Source organism: Myxine glutinosa, chromosome 9 (genome assembly GCF_964187855.1).
Source record: "Myxine glutinosa chromosome 9, kmMyxGlut1.1, whole genome shotgun sequence".
NCBI lineage: Eukaryota > Metazoa > Chordata > Myxini > Myxiniformes > Myxinidae > Myxine > Myxine glutinosa.
The window spans coordinates 14,141,310-14,162,627 of record NC_136269.1 but is presented as its reverse complement, the minus strand read 5'-3'; the positions used below and the strand labels follow the sequence as shown (position 1 = coordinate 14,162,627).

The window sequence follows — 21,318 nt, the reverse complement described above, 5'->3', positions numbered from 1 at the left end:
TTATAACTGCTGGCAATGATGACCGGTATCCTCCGCCTTCCCGCTTTGATACAACCCCGCTTTCATTGGACACGTTTTCATACAACATCGCTTTGATACAACCCCGCTTTGATACAACCCCACTTTGATACAACCCCGCTTTGATACAACCCCACTTTGATACAACCCCGCTTTCATTGGACATGTTTTCATACAACATCGCTTTGATACAACCCCGCTTTGATACAACCCCGCTTTCATTGGACATGTTTTCATACAACATCGCTTTGATACAACCCTGCTTTGATACAACCCCGCTTTCATTGGACACGTTTTCATACAACATCGCTTTGATACAACCCCGCTTTGATACAACCCTGCTTTGATACAACCCCGCTTTGATACAACCCCGCTTTGATACAACCCCGCTTTGATACAACCCCGCTTTCATTGGACACGTTTTCAAAGATACACTGAAAAGTGACATGGATGGAGAAGATAAAATATAGTTTCTTCGTCTTCACACAATAATAACTTCTACCTTTCCGACCGTACAACCAGTCATGTTGAAATTTTAAACACTCATTCCCATTGACGACCTCTACATTACTTTAAAGTTTCACATTGATCAATCAAGCAGTTCAAGAGATATAATTTTTTGAAGATTTCCATTCAATTATTTACGCCTGCCAAACCGCATAACCAATCATGTTGACATTTTATACACTTATTTCACGTCAGGTCTTCCACATCACTTTAAGGTTTCACGTCGATCAATGAAGCAGTTCAAGAGATGGAGGGTTTTCAAGATTTAAAATGAATTATTTATCATTGCCAAACCATGTGGCCTATTGCAAATTCCAAAAGATTATTTTAGCATCCAGACATGGGAATCATACTTCTAAAATTTCCACTCGATATATTAAAAAATGAGGGAGGAGATTGGTTTCAAAGGTTTATGCTTCAAAAAATCATAGCTCCTAAACCATGTGACCTACGACGTCACAACCTGGATTAGTCCAGCATCGGCATGCGGTCGGCATGCATTTACATGTGGTCATGCATGTAAAATTTGGCCTCGATCTGTTCAGCCGTTTGGGAGAAAATGGGTTTTTTGTGGTTTTTAAGGGTTTTCTCTTCAACAAATATGGGGGCCGAACCACGTGACCGGTTTTAGCCCGATCACTCAATGGTAAAGAATCACGTCAAAAAATTCTCTGATCGGGATCCAAATTCAAATCTTCACCAAAACTGAAACAATTCTTCCTTTTCGATTAATGAACAGGATTAAATAATTATATTGATATATGTGGGGAAATTACATGCCCAGACCAGGAATCAAACCCAGGTCCTCTGGAAAACCGTACCAGTGCTCTGCCACATGTATCATTTTAATTATTTAATCCTGTTCATTAATCGAATTGCTTCACTACACCCCCAGTGGTGTTTATAGAGGACGTGGATTTGTTCGCCCATTGGAGGAAGACCCTCTCGTGTTCAGGCCGTTGGTGCTCCTATCGGTGGCAGCGAGTGCCCCGGAAGCATTGACGGAAAGGGAGCGGCAACCATATGTGTGGGAAAATTGCATGCTCTGCCAGGGTCGCCCAGATAGCTCAGATGGCAGAGCACTGGTATGGTTTTTCAGAAGACCAGGTTTCGATTCCTGGTCTGGGCATGTAATTTTCCCACATATATCAATTTAATTCTTCCTCGTCACACACACAACCTGACCACCAAGTTTCGGCCAAATTTGTCCACAACTTTGAGATACAGTGCTATATCTGTTTTTTTTGTTGTTTTTTTTTGCCCTATCTCTCAACGGTAACAAATCACGTTAAAAAAAAATCTCAGTTCCAGATCCGGATCGGGATCTTTGCCAAAATCTAATCATTTCATCCTTATCACATACCCAACCTCTCCACCATTTTTTGTCAGAATCTGTTAACTTTTTGAGATATCCTATTCACAAACAGACAGACAAAGAAGAAGACCATGCTGAGCACAATACTTGCAAAATCCACCCCCTCCCCCAAAAGGATTGCAATTGATCCATCAAAATGTCCATTTCATCAAGATTAAAGTTGACGATCTTGATCAACGCTCGGGTCAATAGGATGAAAAGTGATGATTTTTCAGATGAAAATTGATTTTAGAAGTTTGACCTTGAGTTTATCTTTGACCTTTGACCTCAAAAATAGTTGTTGGTTTCTCAATTCAGTGACGCAATATGCAAATCCTCCAACTCTGAAGTCAAGTGGATGAAAAATCCTGATTTTAGAAATTTGACCTCAAGATGACCTTTGATATTTGACCTCAAAATCAGTAGCCCTCTCCCATTGGTTGTTATCTCCATATGTGGGTTTTAGGAGGTGGGAAGAAGTTCTCCCAGAACTCAAAATCTCCACCTCCATTTTCGGTAAAAGATAATTATTCATGAATCAGTTTGTGAAACTTCATTCTGAAAGCTTCGATCCAAGCGCTCTTTTTAGAATCCTCACTGAAGCTCTGAATGCTTTTTAAGTACGCAGTAAGGGTTTTCCTGATCATCCCTATTGCTCCAACTATGACTGGTACAATTTTTAGCTTTCTTCAATTTCCAAGACCTCTTGACCCCATTTTTCAGCTTCTGAAATTTGAGCATTTTCTTGGTTTCTGAAACATTTTGTCAAAAGTCTTTGAGAACCGAAACCTCAATCAGCAATGCTGACTTTTCCTTTTTGCGTTTGAGCACTATGTCTGGACGCAATGCTTTGTTGGTAATGTCCACATTTGATGGGATCATCTTGTCATGCGTGAGCGTATGTTCATTTTCAAGGATCGGATTTGGTTTGTTTTGACTACCTCAGCACCTTGGTAAAGTTTCATGACAATCAGTTTGGAATTGTGACCTGCAGGTGATTGACAGACAAAGCCAGAATAACAGTTGACCAACAAATATCATTGCAAATCCTCAATTTTCGCAAGTAACAAATAGACGGGTGAAAACAACCTCCATCCACCTTCAGTGACGGAGGTAGTAATTACCTTTAACAGAATGGGAAAAAAAATTTTTGGAGCCAAAACGTTCAATCCCATGGAGACCATTATTTAATTATATGTGGTTTGTTTTTTTGTTTTTTTATAATCTTTCCCTGATTTCACTCTCAACTTCGGCTTAATTATTCAGGCCATGAGTTCCGATCGTCAAATATTGAATCAGATTTTGAATATCAGCTTTTAATAAGCCAATACGATACATTATTCAATCTTACCAGGAACCAATCACATTGCACCTCGACTCACACAGCCAACCGGCACAAGCGCGAACAGACAACAGACAGCCATCTCATATATATATATATATATATATATATATATATATATATGTATTTTATTTTATTTTTTTTTGCATAGGTTTAAGTGTATGTATATATATATATATATATATATATATATATATATATATATATATATATATACATACATATATATATATATATATATATATATATATATATATATATCCACATATATGTGCAATCGACATATGTGGGAAAATAAGCCCAGACCGGGAATCAAATCCAGGTTCACACGCTTACATACACTCACATCCGGGGTCTTCGAGTAGGCACGTAAGACATCGGCCATTATAAAGCTCGCAGTGTTAGTGTGAGAAATCTCTGAGGATATGCCGGAGACTCAATAGCTCAGTGGGCTGTAAGTGATGAGGTTCCTCCTGGGTTTGAGTCCCGGGTCGAGTCACAATTTTTTCACACTAGCCCCACTCAGGAATTTACTTCCTGTTTCTTAAATTATATATATATATATATATACATCCACATATATATATATATCCACATATATGTGCAATCGACATATGTGGGAAAATTACAAGCCCAGACCGGGAATCGAATCCAGGTCCTCTGGTAAACCATAACAGTGCTCTGCCATCTGAGCTATCTAGGCTATCTGGGCGACACCCGACCAAGCACAGGTCGTTTGTGTCTGGCTTGTTACTTTCAACCAAAAAAAGACACCTGTTATTTGTGTCTAGTTCAAGATTATATTGTTCTCCAAAGCTCTATACATACATACATACATACAAAAATACATACATACATACATACATACATACATCAGTGTGTTACAAACTTTAGCTTACCGAGAATTTTGTTCTTGTATTGATTTAATGATTAAAACAATTTAAGTGTACAATATATGTGAAAACGGAATTCTCGGTAAACTAACTTCAGAAACACTCTGATATTTATATATTTCTCCAGCTATTTAAAATGCAACGCAAAGCAGAAGCACTTACTGACACCCATAATGGGCATCTGCAGCATACAACAACTAGAAAGTCAAACAAATGACATCCATGACCGATTTGTCACCCAAGGAGAGAAGTGGAGTCACAAACAATACATGGACACGTTTCAGGCTGTTGGCCCATTCTCAGCATGAAGTAGGATGCCCACACCCACAAGTTGAACCAACATGTCATCCACTTTGAGAGTTGTAAAAATGAGACCTCCTTACTGATATGGTGGTGCACACGAAATTGCCACTTTTATCCAGACCGACAATTAGTGTCTGCCACACAACAAAAGTGTTTGTAATTGTTTTGACACCAACTGGGGATATTATGGTCTTTGGATACTTTCATGTTCATCACAAAAAGGTTCGTTCACTTTCACAGCACAGATGTTCCTGGTGTCAGTGCATTTAACTTCGCCGTGTCGCATGACCTTACTCAGATCATCTCAGCTTCAACTCCAATTCTTGATCGAGTTAGTGATAACAGGTAACTTCTTGATCTATTTTTGTGTTCAAATCCTGGGAATTATACTGACCGTCTGGAAATTGTACCGAAAATTGTACTAAGAAATCGTACTAATTGTACCAAGACCGTCTGGAAAACCCTCCCATCTACTTTCTCAACAATCCTCTCGAAGAAGTTCTGTCACTGAAGCTTTTGGGTCTCACTATCAGCCATGATCTTTCCTGGGAAAACCACATTTCCAAGCTGGCCTCCAATGTCAGTCGCCAGCTGGGCATCATCCGTCGTGCGGTCCTTTCTTGGCACTTCTGAGCTCCTCACCACATACAAAGCTTTCATCCGCAGCTTGATGGAATACTGCTCTCCCCTCTGGGCTGGTGCTCCTGCCTCACACCTAGCTCGCCTTCACGCTGTAGAAACCAAAGCTTTCAGAATCATTGGCATCTCCCGTGATGAAGCTGATTTTGAGGGCATTTCACTCGCTCACCGCAGGCAGGTTGGTGGTCTTTCTATCTTCTACCAACTCCTCTCCGGCCTAGCTCCCCCAGCTCTGTCAGTGCTCTGTCCAACAATTATTCCTGCACGATGCACATTGTCATGGGTTAAAACAGCTGTTCACAACCATCTCACATTTTCCCCCATCCAAAATCTGAACCTTTCAAATTCTCTGTTTTCTTTCCTGAAAGCCCCTGTAGTGTCCATCTTGCTTATCCCGTGTACCCCGCCCCAGCCCTCTCTTCCACAGATCTTCCGATGTCCCTGTTCCCGACTGTTGTTGTGCTTCCTTCTCTGTTGTTGCTAGAAGACAGGGCAGCGTGTACAATCATACTAATGTAATTATAAGACTTTGAGACCACCTTTAGAGGCCATTTTTCCCCCGCAGAGCAGGGGTTGGCCTTTTTCGGGCACCGTTGTCCCCTTTTTGAAGCAATGTTTTATGGCCGGATGCCCTTCCTGCCGCCAATGTAATTAATGTAAATGTAATTATAAGACTTTAAACAAACAAAAAAAATCTATTTTCTGGTGCAACCCCCTCACCTTCCACCTAGTGTTTGTAGTTTCAGAGGGAAAAGCAAATTCCTATTTGGGGGGTCAAACCTGGATCCACTTTGACCTCCGGTAAACCCCCTGAGACTTCAATTTTTTTTAATACCGTGAACAAAATTTAGTCACAACACAACAAATATAATTTATGGCAAGTTTGGTCACAATTCCATCAGCGGTTTCGGAGAAGAAGTTACAAGTGTTTACGGACTGACGGATGGCTGACGCGCCATCGCACAAGCTCCCCGGAACTTCGTTCCAGGTGAGTTAATAAACCCATCCATTCAAGTTTAGGCCTGTTCTAGCACCACACAGTACTGGTGCATAATTGGTCTGCATATATGCATTGTCAAGACCATGAGGTTAAATTTTTAACCCTTTTGACTGCGTGATCAATTGCATAATTTCACATTAAACAAAATATGTCCAAAAATAGTAATGATGTAAAAAAGTCTTTATGAAGACCAATCTGTTTGCAACAGGCAAATGCTGTTCAAGACAATTTTGCAGAATCCAGACACAAAGCAATCGTGTGATGTTAAACCGGCGAGCACGATTAGAAACCCAATTGCGTACATTGATGTGTAATTGATTTACAAAACCGTTGTACCAGAATCACTATCATTATCCGGATTGCTCAAAGTATTCACGAACATGCCAAGACGTACACGCCACATCGTCGACTGGGCAGATATGATGTGGAAATTACCACTTGCTTCTCGGCGGAGGATTTGTGTGGTTATACATCCACGTGGCCGGACAAATTAGAGCGTGTTGAGCAGGAAGACGGTTCCTTTGAAACGCTTCGTGTTGGGACGTGCACATCATTCTTCACATCACATCGGATATACATCCGTAATTGCTAAGAATGCTCGCTGCTCGCTTGTGTAATAATTTTGCACATGATGGATTGAGGTTATTACAATTCCTCGCATCTGTTGGGAAGATCGATCAAAGCGCTTGTGTTTGTGTAGATTGCATGTTCTGATGGAAGAATAACAAAATGGAAACAGATTTCAGCAAGCTGGGAAGAGAGAGGCCTCTACGTACAATCGTATTTGCAAGACCTTTTTCTGCCGTGTGTTATGGATTTATTCTATACCTTGTTCCTAAAGAAAAGTCCTGATTTGTTGTATAAACTTTCATCCATACACGATGCATCCTTGTGATTTTGATATTCAATGCCACGGCCACTGGAGTTTCCAGAAACACCATTGTGCACGCCTTTCATTTGACTGAAATTATGATGTTTAGTCGTAATTTGCTTGTTGGGATTTTTTTGTTTTTGCAACTGGTATTCTCTTTCACAAGTGGTTAATGCGTTAACGAGTGTTGTCAAAACTAACACAGGTACGTTGACATTGTGAAGATCAAACAAAACTTGGTACGCAAACACGGCCACAGAATAGAGTATTTTTGAAGTGCACTTTTAGATCTTTATTTATTTATTTTTTACCATAGCCAGAGGAGACGGTATTGCATTCGAGTGCGTTGGAGTGCGTTGGAGTGCGTTTGTTACTTGGCAAAAAAAAAAATTTGGACAAGTATGTTGATCACTCCAGGTTTGCGTGTGGGTGTCTGTGTGTGTTTGTCTGTCCACTCACTTATACTTGCCTACAGGTCACAATATTAAACCGATCGTCACGAAACTTCATCAAATGGTAGAGTTCATGGTCCGACAAAATCCGATTTATTTTTGAGGTCAAAAGGTCCAAAGGCCAAAGCCAAAAGTCAACCACTTTTTAAAAATTTCTAAAATCCTCAATTTTCATCCGATTGACTTGAGATTTGAATAGGATTTTCATATCAGCGAACTGAATTCAACCAACAACTATTTTGGAGATCAACATAGGCCAAAAGGTCAACATAGGCCAAAAGGTCAACATAGGCCAAAAGGTCAACAACCTTTTCAAACTTCTAAAATCCTCAATTTTCATCGGATTAACTTGAACGCTGAAGAGGATTTGCATATCAGCTTACTGAAAACCAACCACCAACTGTTTTTGAAGTCAACAATCACTTTTATCACAATGATTTCACATTCAATACCAATCGATAGATCCTGATAAAGAGCCATCCGGCCATATCTGTCCTCTGTTTGATTCATTAACAAGTTTGCGTCTTGCTACTGTAAGCAGTTGCAAGATCTTTGCTTGAGCAAACCGTCAAGATGAACACGTCTTCCGGTTGCTTATCGGGATTGCTTTTGTATCTTTTTTTTTTTTTTACTTGTGCATGTGACTCAACATTATAATCAACATTCTAATGAATCAACATTCTAATCGTTGATGCTGAGCAGCACAGACTGGTTTCTCAGACTGATTAGATGCCAACATCCATGTGATGTCTAACACATCGAGCTGCGTACTTCACCCTGAACTAGTGACTATCCTCCTGAGAGATGAGATTTTCGGCGTTTTTTATTGTTGTATTGGGAAAGATTTGTGATGCCAAATGATCCAGGTATACCAACCTTTAATGCCAAGTGGGGCCTTGCTAAGTCTCAGCTTAGGTCCTTTTGTCAACAGTAGAGTGGATTATTCTAAAATCCAATCCTTTTCTGTTGACCTGCTCAAAGCCAGGATGCTCATTTTGGAACACAATAATGGAAGAGTCAATAACAACAAGGGAGGTCGTTTACTTGGGAGGTGGGTGTCGTTCACCTGGGAGGTAGTTGGCCAAGTTGTTCAATGAACGATCGATGAGTTAACACTTGCAAGGATCGGCATGAACTTCTTCACACCAGAGATGCCGAGCAGTGGTGTTTTATAAGTTTGAAAACATTTTCAAGGTCTCAGAAAAAATCCACAACTTAGGTTCTCCTGCTGGTTTCTTGCCATCATCTCAATGTGATATCAAACATGCCTTGAGGGATTTTGTTTCTGAACTGCATTCACCTCAGAATATAAATAATATTGTGATGCAGAAAAAAAACATTCTTACTCTTCCAACAATCACTGGAGACTGATAAGGAGCATCGCCAGCATGAGCGTAATCGTGTGAGAACGTGACCTTTGTAAACGAATGGAGACGATTCTTGAATCAGTGTGAAATATGCCAATTTTGGGATGGAGAAAAATATATAAATGTATATATATATATTATATTATATATATATTATATATATATTATACATTGCCTTCAGAAAATATTAACACCATTTGACCTTTTTCACATTTTGTGGTGTTGCAGCCTGAATTTAAAATTTTTATCACCGATCCACACAAAATACCCCATAATGACAAAGTGAAAACTTGTTTTAAGGAAGTTTTACAAATGCAATGACAATGAAATGCAGAAATATCTAATTTACACAAGTGTTCAGGCCCCTGAATCAACAGATTACAGCTTCAAGTTTTATTGGGTATGTCTGTATCAGCTTTGCGTATCTGGATTTTGGGAGTTTTTCCCATTCTTCCTTGCATATTTCCTCAAGCTCTGTCAAGTTGGATGGGGAGCATCAATGAACAACAATCTTCATGTCTTTCCACAGATTCTCAATGAGATTCCAGTGTTGCTTTGGCTGTATGCTTGGGGTCATTGTCCTGTTGGAATGTAAATCTTCAACACAGTCTGATGTCTTTTGCACTCTGAAGCAGGTTCTCCTCAAGGATTTGCCTCTATTTGGCTCCAATAATTGTTCACTTTATCTTGACAAGTCTCCCAGTCCCTGCCACTGAAAAGCATCCCCATAGTATGATGCTGCCACCACTATGCTTCATGGTAGGGATGTTGTTGGATAGGTGATGAGCTGCATTCAGGGCAAATAGTTCAATTTTTGTCTTATCAGACCACTGAACCTTTTGCCTCATGATCTCAGTCTTTACCGTGCCTTTCTACAAACTGCAGACGTGCCGTCATGTGCCTTTTTCTCAGGAGTGGCTTCTGTCTGGCCGCTCTCCCATAAAGCCTACATTTGTGAAATGCTGCAGAGACTGTTGTCCCTCCGGCAGGTTCTCCCATCTCAGCCAAGGAACTCTGTAGTTCTGTCAGATTGATCATTGGGTTCTTGGTCACCTCCCTGACCAAGGACCTTCTTGCTGGTTGTTCAGTTTGGTTAGAGGGCCAGCTCTAGGAAGAGTCTGGGTAGTTCCATATTCTTTAATTTCCCATTGATGGAGCTCACTGTGATCTTGGGAACTTTCAACACCAGAAATTGTGTTATACCCTCCCAAGATCTATGCATCCTCACAATTCTATCTGAATTATACGGACAGTTCCTTGGACATGGTAGAGTTTCTGCTCTGACATGCACTGTGAACTGTGGGACCTTGAATAGACAGGTGAGTTTCTTTCTAAATCATGTCCGGTCAATTGAATTGGCCACAGTTGGACTCCAATCAAGTTGAAGAAACATCTCAAGGATGATCAAAGGAAATTTGATGCACCCAAGCTCAATTTGGAGTGTCATAGCAAAGGTTTTGAATACTTATTTTTGCTTATTTGCTTTTCATTTTTAATTAATTTGTAAAAAATGCCATTAAAAAAAAGGAAATCCATTTTGACATTCTGGGACATGTGGAGATCAGTGACAAAAAAAAAATCTCGATTCAACCCATTTTAAATTCAGGCTGTAACACAACAAAATGTGAAAAAAAATCAAGGGTTGATAATACTTTCCGAAGATACTGTACGTAAGTATATACGAGCGAGTATGCATGTGTGTATATGCATGCACAGGAAGTGGACAAAAAATGTAAACACCTTGGTAAATGCGTGAGAGTGTGTGTCTGTCTGTGCGAGAAAGACGCGTCCGCACACGTCTGTTCATGCAAGAGCATGTCAACACGCGCATGTTTGTGCGAGGGCGAGTCCATGCGTGTGTCTGTTCATGCGAGGGCGAGTTCACGTTTGTCAGTTCATGCGAGAGCGAGTCCAGGTGTGCATCTGTTCATGCGAGCGGATGCAAGCGAGTCTCCACTTGCCCGCACATTCGAGGGCGCATGCGCGAGCGTGTCTGCCCAAGCGTGTCTGAGATGCATGCAGCTCCTCCACAAGCCTTTGTCGGCCATAAACCAGAATCTGACAGAAGGCTAGAAAATGACTTTTGCTATTAAAGTGGACGTTTCTGGGGGAGAGATTGGGAGAAGGGGGTGGGGGTTGGGGGAGAGGTTGATATATGCTGAATGCAAATCCAAGTTTTCACACTCGATATTTCATTTCAAAGGGGGTCAAAAAGGGCCTTGCACTTCTGACAAGGCCCTAAGGGTTCACAGCAGTCGTAGACGTTTATCAGACCATCGGCCCAAAATGTACACCGTGTGGTATCATTGGGTGTGGAAGGCAGGTTCCTGTTCATCAGTGGGGGTCTAAGAGGGCTTGGCGGAGGGGCAGGGCTCTAGGGGTCACAATCATAAGAAGGCTAACTTGTGAGTCGCACATCCATAACCCACATGTGTGGTATCGCTGGAAAGTGGAAACGATTTCCTGTTCAGTAGTACCAATGGTGGGACCATTGTGGCTAAGGGGAAGGGATGTAGTCCGATTACGAAATTCTGTGACGATACTTGGACCAAGGGTAAAGCGAAGGAGACTCGATTTATAAATGTACAATGCAAAATCTATTGGTATATATCATGATGCTGACGTAGCCTCAAATCCATAGAGAAAAACTGCTCAAAGCACTGTGCAATCGTATGAGGCAAATTAAAAAAGGCTCCGTCACCAAAGGAAGGGATTTTAGAGTGTGGCATGATGAGAGCAGGATGGGTCGCCAATGAAGGTGATGTAATGGAGCAGTCCCAGATGAGTGTTTAGAGGATCGAGTTACAAGGTAGGAGCAGTGTTTCGTACTCCCTGTAAAGCGAGGAAAGACGATTTGGAGAGACCGTAGAGGAGGTCGCTCTCCTCTTCTGCTTTATACGACATCAATGAAAGTTCATCAGAAGTGCTCAAATGAATTTTTCGGAAATCCTTGTTTCTGGGCTCCAACCTTAAATTATATGGGTAATTTGATACCAAAATATCATGAATTCACTGAACGAAACATGAGTTTGGTGCAGCCATCCATCATCAACAAAAATGGATGCCCAAGGAAGACGTATTTGAACAATGTCTCAATCAGTTTATGAGATAATCAAAATTGATTCCCCTTTGAAATGTAGACATTTTCACTTGGAGACCCAAAACATACCGTGAGATAGTAGCCTGGTGGTAGTTTTGTATGCAGCCCATGGCTGCTTGGCTGCATCATTTTTTGGAGGCCCGGTTGTGTCGCTGATGCAATTTAAAGCCCAAGAGGCAATCATTTAGCATTATACGTGCTGTGGTTACGACATTTACGCCGTTCAGACACAATAGTGCAACTTGCATTTATATATAGGTATATATATAGTCGGATGTTATAATAACATAAACAAATTTCTATTGAATACGTGTTTAAAAGAAAGTTTGCTGCATTCACACTTATGGATCCTTAGCAGGAGATATAAATCCAAGTGTCAACAAAAACTTATTTCCTCAAATACTAATATTACATGCAAGAAACATTTAGGTCAGATAGTACCCGATAGGCCACAAACACCTTCCCACAATATCTCAGTACACTTGAGCTTGATCACCTGTTTGAATACTTGACTACCTCAACTCGACGTAAAAACAACATTTACCTGTTGCATCTTCTCGAAGTCGAGGCTGGGCCTGCGGCCTCCGTCGGCAAAAATTTGCTTGTGTCGCTTGCAGGGCGAGGCATGCTCAAAGGCCGAGCAAGGTAAGCGGCCTCGTGGGCAGCGAGCAGTCGGCTGCAGGCAGCGTGGCGGAGAGGCACCGAAAAGCACGGGGCTACCACAATCCTAAACAAATACAAAAGGGCGGCAACAGATTAGCCAAATTTCTCAGACCTTTAATCTATAAAATGTTAGCACATTAACAATCATTAAAAAAAAGATCGATCAACATTAAATCTACAGGTATTTTGAAAGTCCATCACAAGATCACATTTCTTTCCAAAAGCTCTACAAAGTGCCAATTCAACAGCAACCTTGCCACAACAAGCCGTTTAAGCTGAAGCTGAAGAATCTGCAACAAGGCAAAAGCACAGCAAAATGTGGCCGCATCATGCCCAGGGTTTGTCCCGATAGTGCAGCGTGGACTTGGCCTAGCCGAGACGGAATTGGGAAAAGGTTGCACGGTTCAAGGACACAGAAAGCAGGAAATGCTTTTGAGCCCTCAACAGACACGTCCAGATTTAGAAAGCCAGAAGTTTTGAGAATTCTTGGGCAAAAGATCTGGATATAATGAAAATAAATTACAGTGTACTCAAGAAATGCCCAAGGTAGATATTTTGAATATTATTTTTGCTGTGACAAAGTTTGAATGTCGATCGCTTTACCTGGCATGTCGTGTGGTGTATGTTACATGTGGAAAGGAAGATACTCCAGAGGAACACCTAGGCTAGTCTGGATTTGATATCAGACTAAAAACATTCACCCTGGTGATTCATAAGAGATACGCATCAATTAGTATGCAGCTCTTTGGAGAGACCTTGAGCTGGCTGTTCTATTGACTAGTATGAGGAACTAGTCATAATTGTGAAGGCTAGTGTTGTTCTGCGTCAGCGGACAGGTACAACAATGGATCGCATCAATACACTCCTTGCTTCCCGGTGGTTAACATCCTTTCATCAACATCATGTTCATGCCATCCATTGTCCTATCTGCTTGCAAACATTGGATCTCACGTCGCTGTTTAAAAATAGAAGGCCATTGTACACTTGTGGCAGGTAGGGTTGTGGCAGGTGGGAGGGATGGGTTCAGACAGGTGTGTATAGAAGAGATTCCACCACATTTGTATACAGATACATATAAAGATGAGCCCTTGCAAATAGGATGTATTTGTTGTCATATCTGCAGTTATTCCGGGCAGTTTTCCGTCAGATGTAAAATAGGCAATCGTGTTGTTGTAAGCAACAGATCATTTTGTGCTGCCATCTTGGACAGAATCAAAAATTCCAGCATCGATTTAGGATTAGGTGGAACCCCTCTCCAATCTTTCCTTGACAATACCCAACAGGTAACTCCATGTGGAGTATCGTTTTTTTTGTCACCGATCTACACAAAATACCCCATAATGACAAAGTGAAAACGTTTTGTGAAATCCCATAAATTTATTGACAAGTACAGAAATATCTAATTTACACAATAATTCAGCCCAGAGTGAATACTCTGTAGAAGCGCCTTTGGCAGCGATTACAGCTTTGAGTCTTCTTGGGTTGGTCTGTATCCGCTTTGCACATTTGGATTTTGGGAGTTTCTCCCATTCTTGCTTAAGATTTGCTCAAGCTCTATCAAGTTGGATGAGGAGCGTCGGTGAACAATTCAGACCTTCTTGTTCTGAAGCAATTCCAGTGTTTCTTTGGCTGTATGCTTGACGTCATGGGACCAGTTGCATAAAACTCCTTTAACCTAAAGGAAAGAATTACCTTGAGGTACATTTTTTTTTCTTTAGCTAAAGATTGCCTTAATAGTCCAAGCCATTTAGCATTTGACGGGGAAAAAACTGCAACACTACCGATCTCATTAGTATTGATTACCCTCAAGGTACCTTTATAACATACTAAAAGTATAAAGGTCTAAAAATATGGGGTGACTCTCAAATAATGCAATCAAGTTTTCTCCATTTAGCCCCATGTTAAAAGACGTACATATGCCGCATGCTATGATTATTGTCGCTCTCTGAACTTCTATTGCTTATTTTATACACTGGACCTAATCACTAGCACGATATAATATATAAAGGATATCATACTGTACAATATTGTATATATAAGTGAAGTTTTTACTGTTTTAGTGTCTTATTTAACCACACCCCGTTTTACAAAGACTGCTCACTCCACAGCAAGCGACGGTACATCATTATTTGTTTGTGAACCATATATAATCTTAGTTTTTAATCCCATCAATGACATGTATTTAGTATGTTTAGGTCTATTGGCAATAACATACAGTAATAGTATATTCAACTTTTCTATATTTGCAGGTAATCCAACCCTGAAAAATGGCGGCCAATTCGTGTGTGTTCTGCAATGAATCCACCAACAACGATAATCCAGTAGTGACACTTCGTGAAAAGGGAAGTCGGACTATTAATGTTGTTAGTGACCAGCGCAGTGACCCAATACAGACTGTTCCAGGTCAAGTTGTTCATCAAGAATGCCGACGTGTATACTGCAATCCAATAAAGGTAGCACAGAGTATCCGAGATACACACAGACCAGGCCCAAGTGTATCGCTCCGATCAGCAGAGGAAGCCTTCAACTTCAAAGCAGATTGCCTCTTCTGTGGTACAAAGGTGAACTTTGATAACAGGAAACAACAAGGAGATGTCCACTCTATCACATTTACAGAATGTAAAGATAGTCTTCTGCAAAAGTGCTCAACAAGGAACGATGCATGGGCCGATACTGTTCGGGCTCGACTGCTCATTGTGTGTGACCTTCCAGCGGCAGATGCCGTGTATCACCAGGTATGCAGTTCAAATTTCCGGACAGGGAAACTGATCCCTCTGAATTTTGTACATAATGAAACAGTACAGAAGAAACAGAAATTGGGTAGACGATACAAATCACCACACGAAGGCGGTCGTCCTGCTCTGGATGACAGATGTCAGGCATTTATAAAGGTGACTGAATTCCTTGAGGAAAATGACGACGAACAAAACACAATCTCTGATCTGGTGGACAAAATGGCCGAGTATCTTGCTGACTCAAATGCCGAGTCCTATTCTCAAAGATATATGAAAGACAGACTGATTGAACACTTTGGCGACAGAGTCATTGTCACAACAGTTAATGGCAAATCGAATGTTGCAACGATGAGGCAAACAGCTGACAGTGTACTTTTGGAGTTTCATGCAAACCAGTCTAAGGATTCTATGATTCAGAAGAAAATAATCCTGGAAGCTGCCGCTAAATTCATACTGGATGACATAAAGCAAGTGGAAACAGGGAATGAAACATACCCAACATCGGAAGACTTTGAGTTCAAAGACGCCAGCCTCAACTTTCTTCCTGATACTCTGAAGATTTTTCTTGGAAAGATCTTGAAGGCAAAAGATGTAGAGCTGAAGATAGCTTCAATTGGTCAGGCTATAATGCAAGCTGCACGACCACGTGTCCTGATTGCTCCACTGCAAATTGCACTAGGGGTGCAGCTGCAGCACCATTTCGCCTCTCATTTCCTTATTGATTCACTGCATGCACATGGGTACTGCAGCTCATACAAGGAAGTCACACGTTTCAACCAAAATGCAGCTTATACCAGGGTACGGACATACCCAACCACAAGGGAGAATTTGTTCAATATGCAGCTGACAACGTCGACCACAACATTAGAACCTTAGACGGACACAACACCTTCCATGGCATGGGGATAATAGCCATGATTACCCCTGGAACAACACAAGGACATCCGATTCCTAGAGCTCAGGTCACTGCCAGCGACATAGAAACAACTGGAAGAATCCAGATACAGTACCATAGAGCTGACGACCAGGCACTTGCAACCTTGACTTATGGGAGCGTGCCTATCATGAGAGCCCATGATCCCACAGCCAACCTTGATGTACTGTGGAAGACGTCACTGCTGTTCAAGATACCAAGACCTGCATGGTCCGGGATGATGCAACTCTTACATCGTGGTGTCCAGCATTCAAAATCGTCTGTCCTGTTTCTCCCAATGATTGATTTGAGCTCGAGCGACACTACATGCATCTACTCCACTCTCAACTACATTGCGCAACATGCTAAACAACATGATGTACCTACCATCATCACCTTTGATCAGCCACTATGGTGGAAGGCATTGTCGATCATTCTCTCGGAGCCAGATGGAAGCCCCATGCGACGTATTGTGGTAAGGCTAGGTGCCTTTCATATGGAAATGAGCTTCCTTGGCAGCATAGGGCACCTCATGGGTGGTTCTGGGTTGAAGGAGCTGCTAGAACTCATATACGCACCAAATGCAGTGGATCACATCCTAACAGGAAAAGCAATTTCCAGGGCTGTACGGGCACACATCCTCCTGGATGCTGTCCTGAATGCACTCCTCCTGTCTGATCCTCTTGGAGGAACACAATACAGAACTGCAGAACACTTGCCAGTTTGGGATGAAGATGCAATGAGTGGCTTGGCTGATGATGATGTGATTCATCCAGATGTGAGTAAAGCAAGGACCCTGTATGATGCGTTGATGAAAGGCACACGACCTTCCAACGATGTAGCAAGTGATCCAATCCTTGACAAGATCAGCAAAGTCTTTCAAACACAGACAGAATCATTGACCAAAGACCGAACAGCGAAACTGTGGTTACAGTATATGGATATGGTGAAGATCTTAAGAAAATTCATCAAAGCCGAGCGTATGGGAAACTGGTCCCTGCACCTCGAAGCTGTATCTGATATGTTACCATATGTAGCAGCCTCAGGTCATTCACTCTATGCTAAGTCTGCCAGGATTTACCTGCAAATAATGCACAGCTTAGAACAGGACTATCCAGATGTGCACCGTAAGTTTACTCAGGGCTTCCATGTCGCCCGAAGAAGTAGTAGAGCTTGGGCTGGAATTTCCTCAGACCTGATGATTGAGCAAGTACTCATGAGAAGTATGAAGACCAGCGGGGGGTTAACAAGAGGAAGAGGAATGACAGAGCAACAACGGTTAACGTGGCTTTTGTCCATGCCGGCTTGTTCGGAGACGAACAGATCGATGCAAGAGCTCACTGGAGTGAAGTACAGCACAGGTGAACAGAACAAAGAGATGGGCAAAACCAGGCAGCATCGCAACATGCAAGATACAAGTACACTACAGGTCGCTCTAGTTGACAGAAATCCTTTCAAGTGTCATCCATCCCTCAGGAACATAATGACTGGTGTCAACGCTGGCAGTAAGGTTGATGTCGACAATGCCAAGCTCATTGGAGACAAGATCATGCACTCCATGACAAATCAGTCAGTTGTCCACTACACGTTCAAGCGCAAAGACCAAGCCACCACATTTCTGAAGGCCAGATCATCTGTGCGAGTTGGTAAAGACCAGGTACAGATAGACCCAGAACTGCTATTCCAGCGTCTCATCATCATCTCAAAATCTGCTGAAGATAAGGAAGAGATGTTTCGCTTTGAGTTATGCCCTCATCCACCTGCGCTGTTTGATGAAAAGCTGATGCTACGTGAAGCCCAGAAGTCCGTACTCGGAGATGCTATCTGGTCTAAACTTGAACCAGGTACCATAGAGTCAATCAGCGAAATCCAGTATGTCTTGGATGGTGGAAGTCTGCTGCACCGTATACCATGGCCACGTGGTTCACCAACATATCGAGAGATCTGCATGCTCCACTGTGACTATGTTACAAGAAAGTACGGAAAGGCCATCGTAATATTTGATGGATATCTTGGTCAATCAACCAAGCACATGACCCACCAGAGGCGAGCAGCAGGTAGAGGTGGACCAGAAGTGACTTTCACTGATGACATGAAGTTGACCATGAAGAAAGACATCTTCCTGGGAAACCTCAACAACAAACAGAACTTCATCAACATGTTGAGCAGATACCTCCGGCTTTCTGGATGCCAGACCCATCATTCCCAGGAAGATGCTGACCTGCTAATCGTCCAGACCGCAGTCAGTTCGGCGAACATGAGGAACACAGCCCTTATAGGAGAAGACACAGATCTGATCGTCCTACTCTGCTTCTACGCAAACCTAGAAGCACACGACTTGTTTATGTATAGTCAGGCAAAATCCACTACAAAACCAAACCACATCTGGAATGTGAAGTCCATGAAACGTCAGCTAGGTGCAGCTGTGTGTGAAAGCATCCTATTCATACACGCAGTATTGGGATGTGACACGACGTCTCGACTGTACGGCCTTGGCAAAGGAGCGTCACTGAAGAAATTCATGATGAGCACACTCTTCCAAACTCAATCCCAACAGTTCTTGGCTGAGGATACATCACCAGATGTGGTCGAGGCTGCAGGAGAGATAGCACTCGTGTGTCTCTACAAGGGTAAACCTGATGAAAGTTTGGATTCCCTCAGGTACAAGCGGTTTTGTGAACAGGTCGCAGTCAAGACTTCGAAGATACTCCCACAGACCTTACCGCCCACATCTGCTGCAGCGAGATATCACAGCAGACGGGTGTATCTGCAAATACAGCAGTGGAAAGGAAACAACAGCCTACAACCAGTGGATTGGGGCTGGAGAATGAGCGACGGCAATCTTGTTCCTGTTATGACCGACTTCCCTCCAGCACCTCAGGATTTGTTGAATGTTATCCGGTGCAACTGTTCGACCGATTGTGGTTCTGCACGGTGTACATGCCGCAAGAACAACTTGGAGTGTTCTCCTGCTTGTGGTCAGTGCCGTGGATCTGGCTGCACCAACTCCGTCCTGGACAGTTTCAGCGACGACGATGACGAGGAAAATGATGATTAGGTAGTGGACTGTTGTTATAGACTGTTACATGCAGCTGAATTAGTTAATTGTGGACATTTTTTTACTTTTAAGCGAATCCTTGACTTCCGACAGTATTTTATGAGTCAGTATTATTAGTTTCTCTATATGTGATTTTATTATGAGTTTGTGATTTTAATCAACAAAATGTGCCATAATTCTGAAACAGTCATGACAAGTGATTCATGTATTTGCATATCAGTGATCAGTATTTAGCTATTGGGAATTTTGTTTACGTGCTTATTTTTTTGTTCCGTACGGGCCGTACTGGGGCTGTAACATGCTGTAATTCCTGATATTAAAAGTATAATTATATACCATGTGCTCGGAATGTATCACAAAATGTGAACAAATCGTACCGCAAAAGGATGAAAAGGGGGGTCCATGTACCAGTGATTTTGACAGACACCCCATATTTTTAGAGCTTTAGACTTTTGATATGTTATCTGGTATATATTACTGCATACAATTTCGCACTGATATGTAGTGTTGCAGTTTTTTCCTATCTGGCCCCATATTTGGGCTAAATGGCTTGGACTATAAGAGCTGTTGCATAAACAACCCTGAGGAAATCCTCAGCTAAGGATTTCCTTAAGGTTAAGGAAAATCCTTAGGAGCAGTTGCTATGCCAGGCAACCAATCAAGGTAGAGTTAGGACAGGGGAATATTAAGGAAATCCTCAAATTTGTCCTTGATGCTTTATGCAACCAGGCCATAACCTCCGCCCATCTTGAGTCGCAGAGGTAATTAAATGGTGAATAAGAATCGAATTAATTTTACACAAGAATCACTTCATTCCTTCTTCATCTGGAAGCACGTGTTTCCCATGCAACATATAACAAGCTTGTATGTAACATATAATATGCATGTATGCAACATATAACTAGAACAGAACTCAGTAGAGAGCAAACCTCCACCTGGTTGGCCATATCACTCAATAGTGAAGAATCACTTAAAAAATTATACTAACTGGATCCGGATCTGGATCTTCACCAAAATTGAATCGATTCTTCCTCGTCACACACACAACCTGTCCTACAAGTTTCGTCCAAATCCGTCCATAACCTTTTGAGATATCCTGCTATGTATCGTATTTGGCCCCATCTCCTCATGGTGAAGTATCACTTAAAAAATTCTGGTAGCCGGATCGGAATCCGGATCTTCACCAAATTCTAATCATTTCGTCCTTGTCACATAGACTACATCTCTGTCAACTGTAGTGATCTACATCGTAACAATCTGTCAAATTTCGTCTGCAAATCGTCGGAATCCGTCCACAACTTTTTGAGATATCTTGTTAGCAGACAGACAGACAGGGGTGAAAACATAACCTCCATCCACCTTTGGTGGTGGAGGTAACAAACATCAATTAAAATTACGTGTTTATTACATGTTCTTGCTTTTGGATGAGGGGTCCTATCTTTAATTTGATTGGTTGCCTGGCATAGCAACTGCTCCCAAGAATTTTCCTTAACCAGAAGGAAATCCTTAGCTGAGGATTTCCTGAGGGTTGTTTATGCAACAGCCCTTAAGGAAATCCTTATATAAGGAATTGCAGCATACTTTAAGGTAAATCTTTGCTTAACCCATGATCCGGTATGGCATCCGGCCATAAAAACATTGCCTCAAACAGGGAACCATGATTGTCATGGGGCCCGCAAGGCTAACCCCCGCTCTAGCGGGGAAAATGGCCTTTAAAAAACGATCATTCATATTCATTCATTCATTTGCTTAACCCATGAAGTGCGTTGGGCAACGATCGTGGCCGAAACGTGAATGCAAATGAGTTTAAGCTGACGTCAACCCAAAGAACGAATCATGACCTTTTTTAACCATGTATTACAATAACTTATGAAAGCTTGCTTCTAATTGGTGGAGAAAAGCCAATGACAAAAAACAATTTCTGGCCTACTAACCAGTAAATCCAGTAAACTACTAAACTTCTGGCCTACTAACCAGTAAATTTTACGGGTCATGAATTAGGGAATTGTTTTTGCAACCGGGCCATTGTTCCTTCAACCTCTGGCGTCGCGCTGCGATAATTGTAGTCTTCCTGACCAATTTCCATGAATACCGCCTTTTGGA

At 41.9% G+C, this 21,318-nt stretch overlaps 1 protein-coding gene across 2 annotated transcripts in view; it reads right to left on the bottom strand.

The window, feature by feature from the left end:
- LOC137435627 (uncharacterized) overlaps positions 1-21,318 on the bottom strand; it is a 147,550-nt gene that overhangs the window by 83,805 nt on the left and 42,427 nt on the right. For both annotated transcript variants that reach the window (XM_068129559.2, XM_068129560.2), the window contains exon 4: positions 12,391-12,573. In XM_068129559.2, coding sequence (XP_067985660.2) covers positions 12,391-12,573 — 183 coding nt within the window. The remainder of the gene's footprint in view (positions 1-12,390; positions 12,574-21,318) is intronic.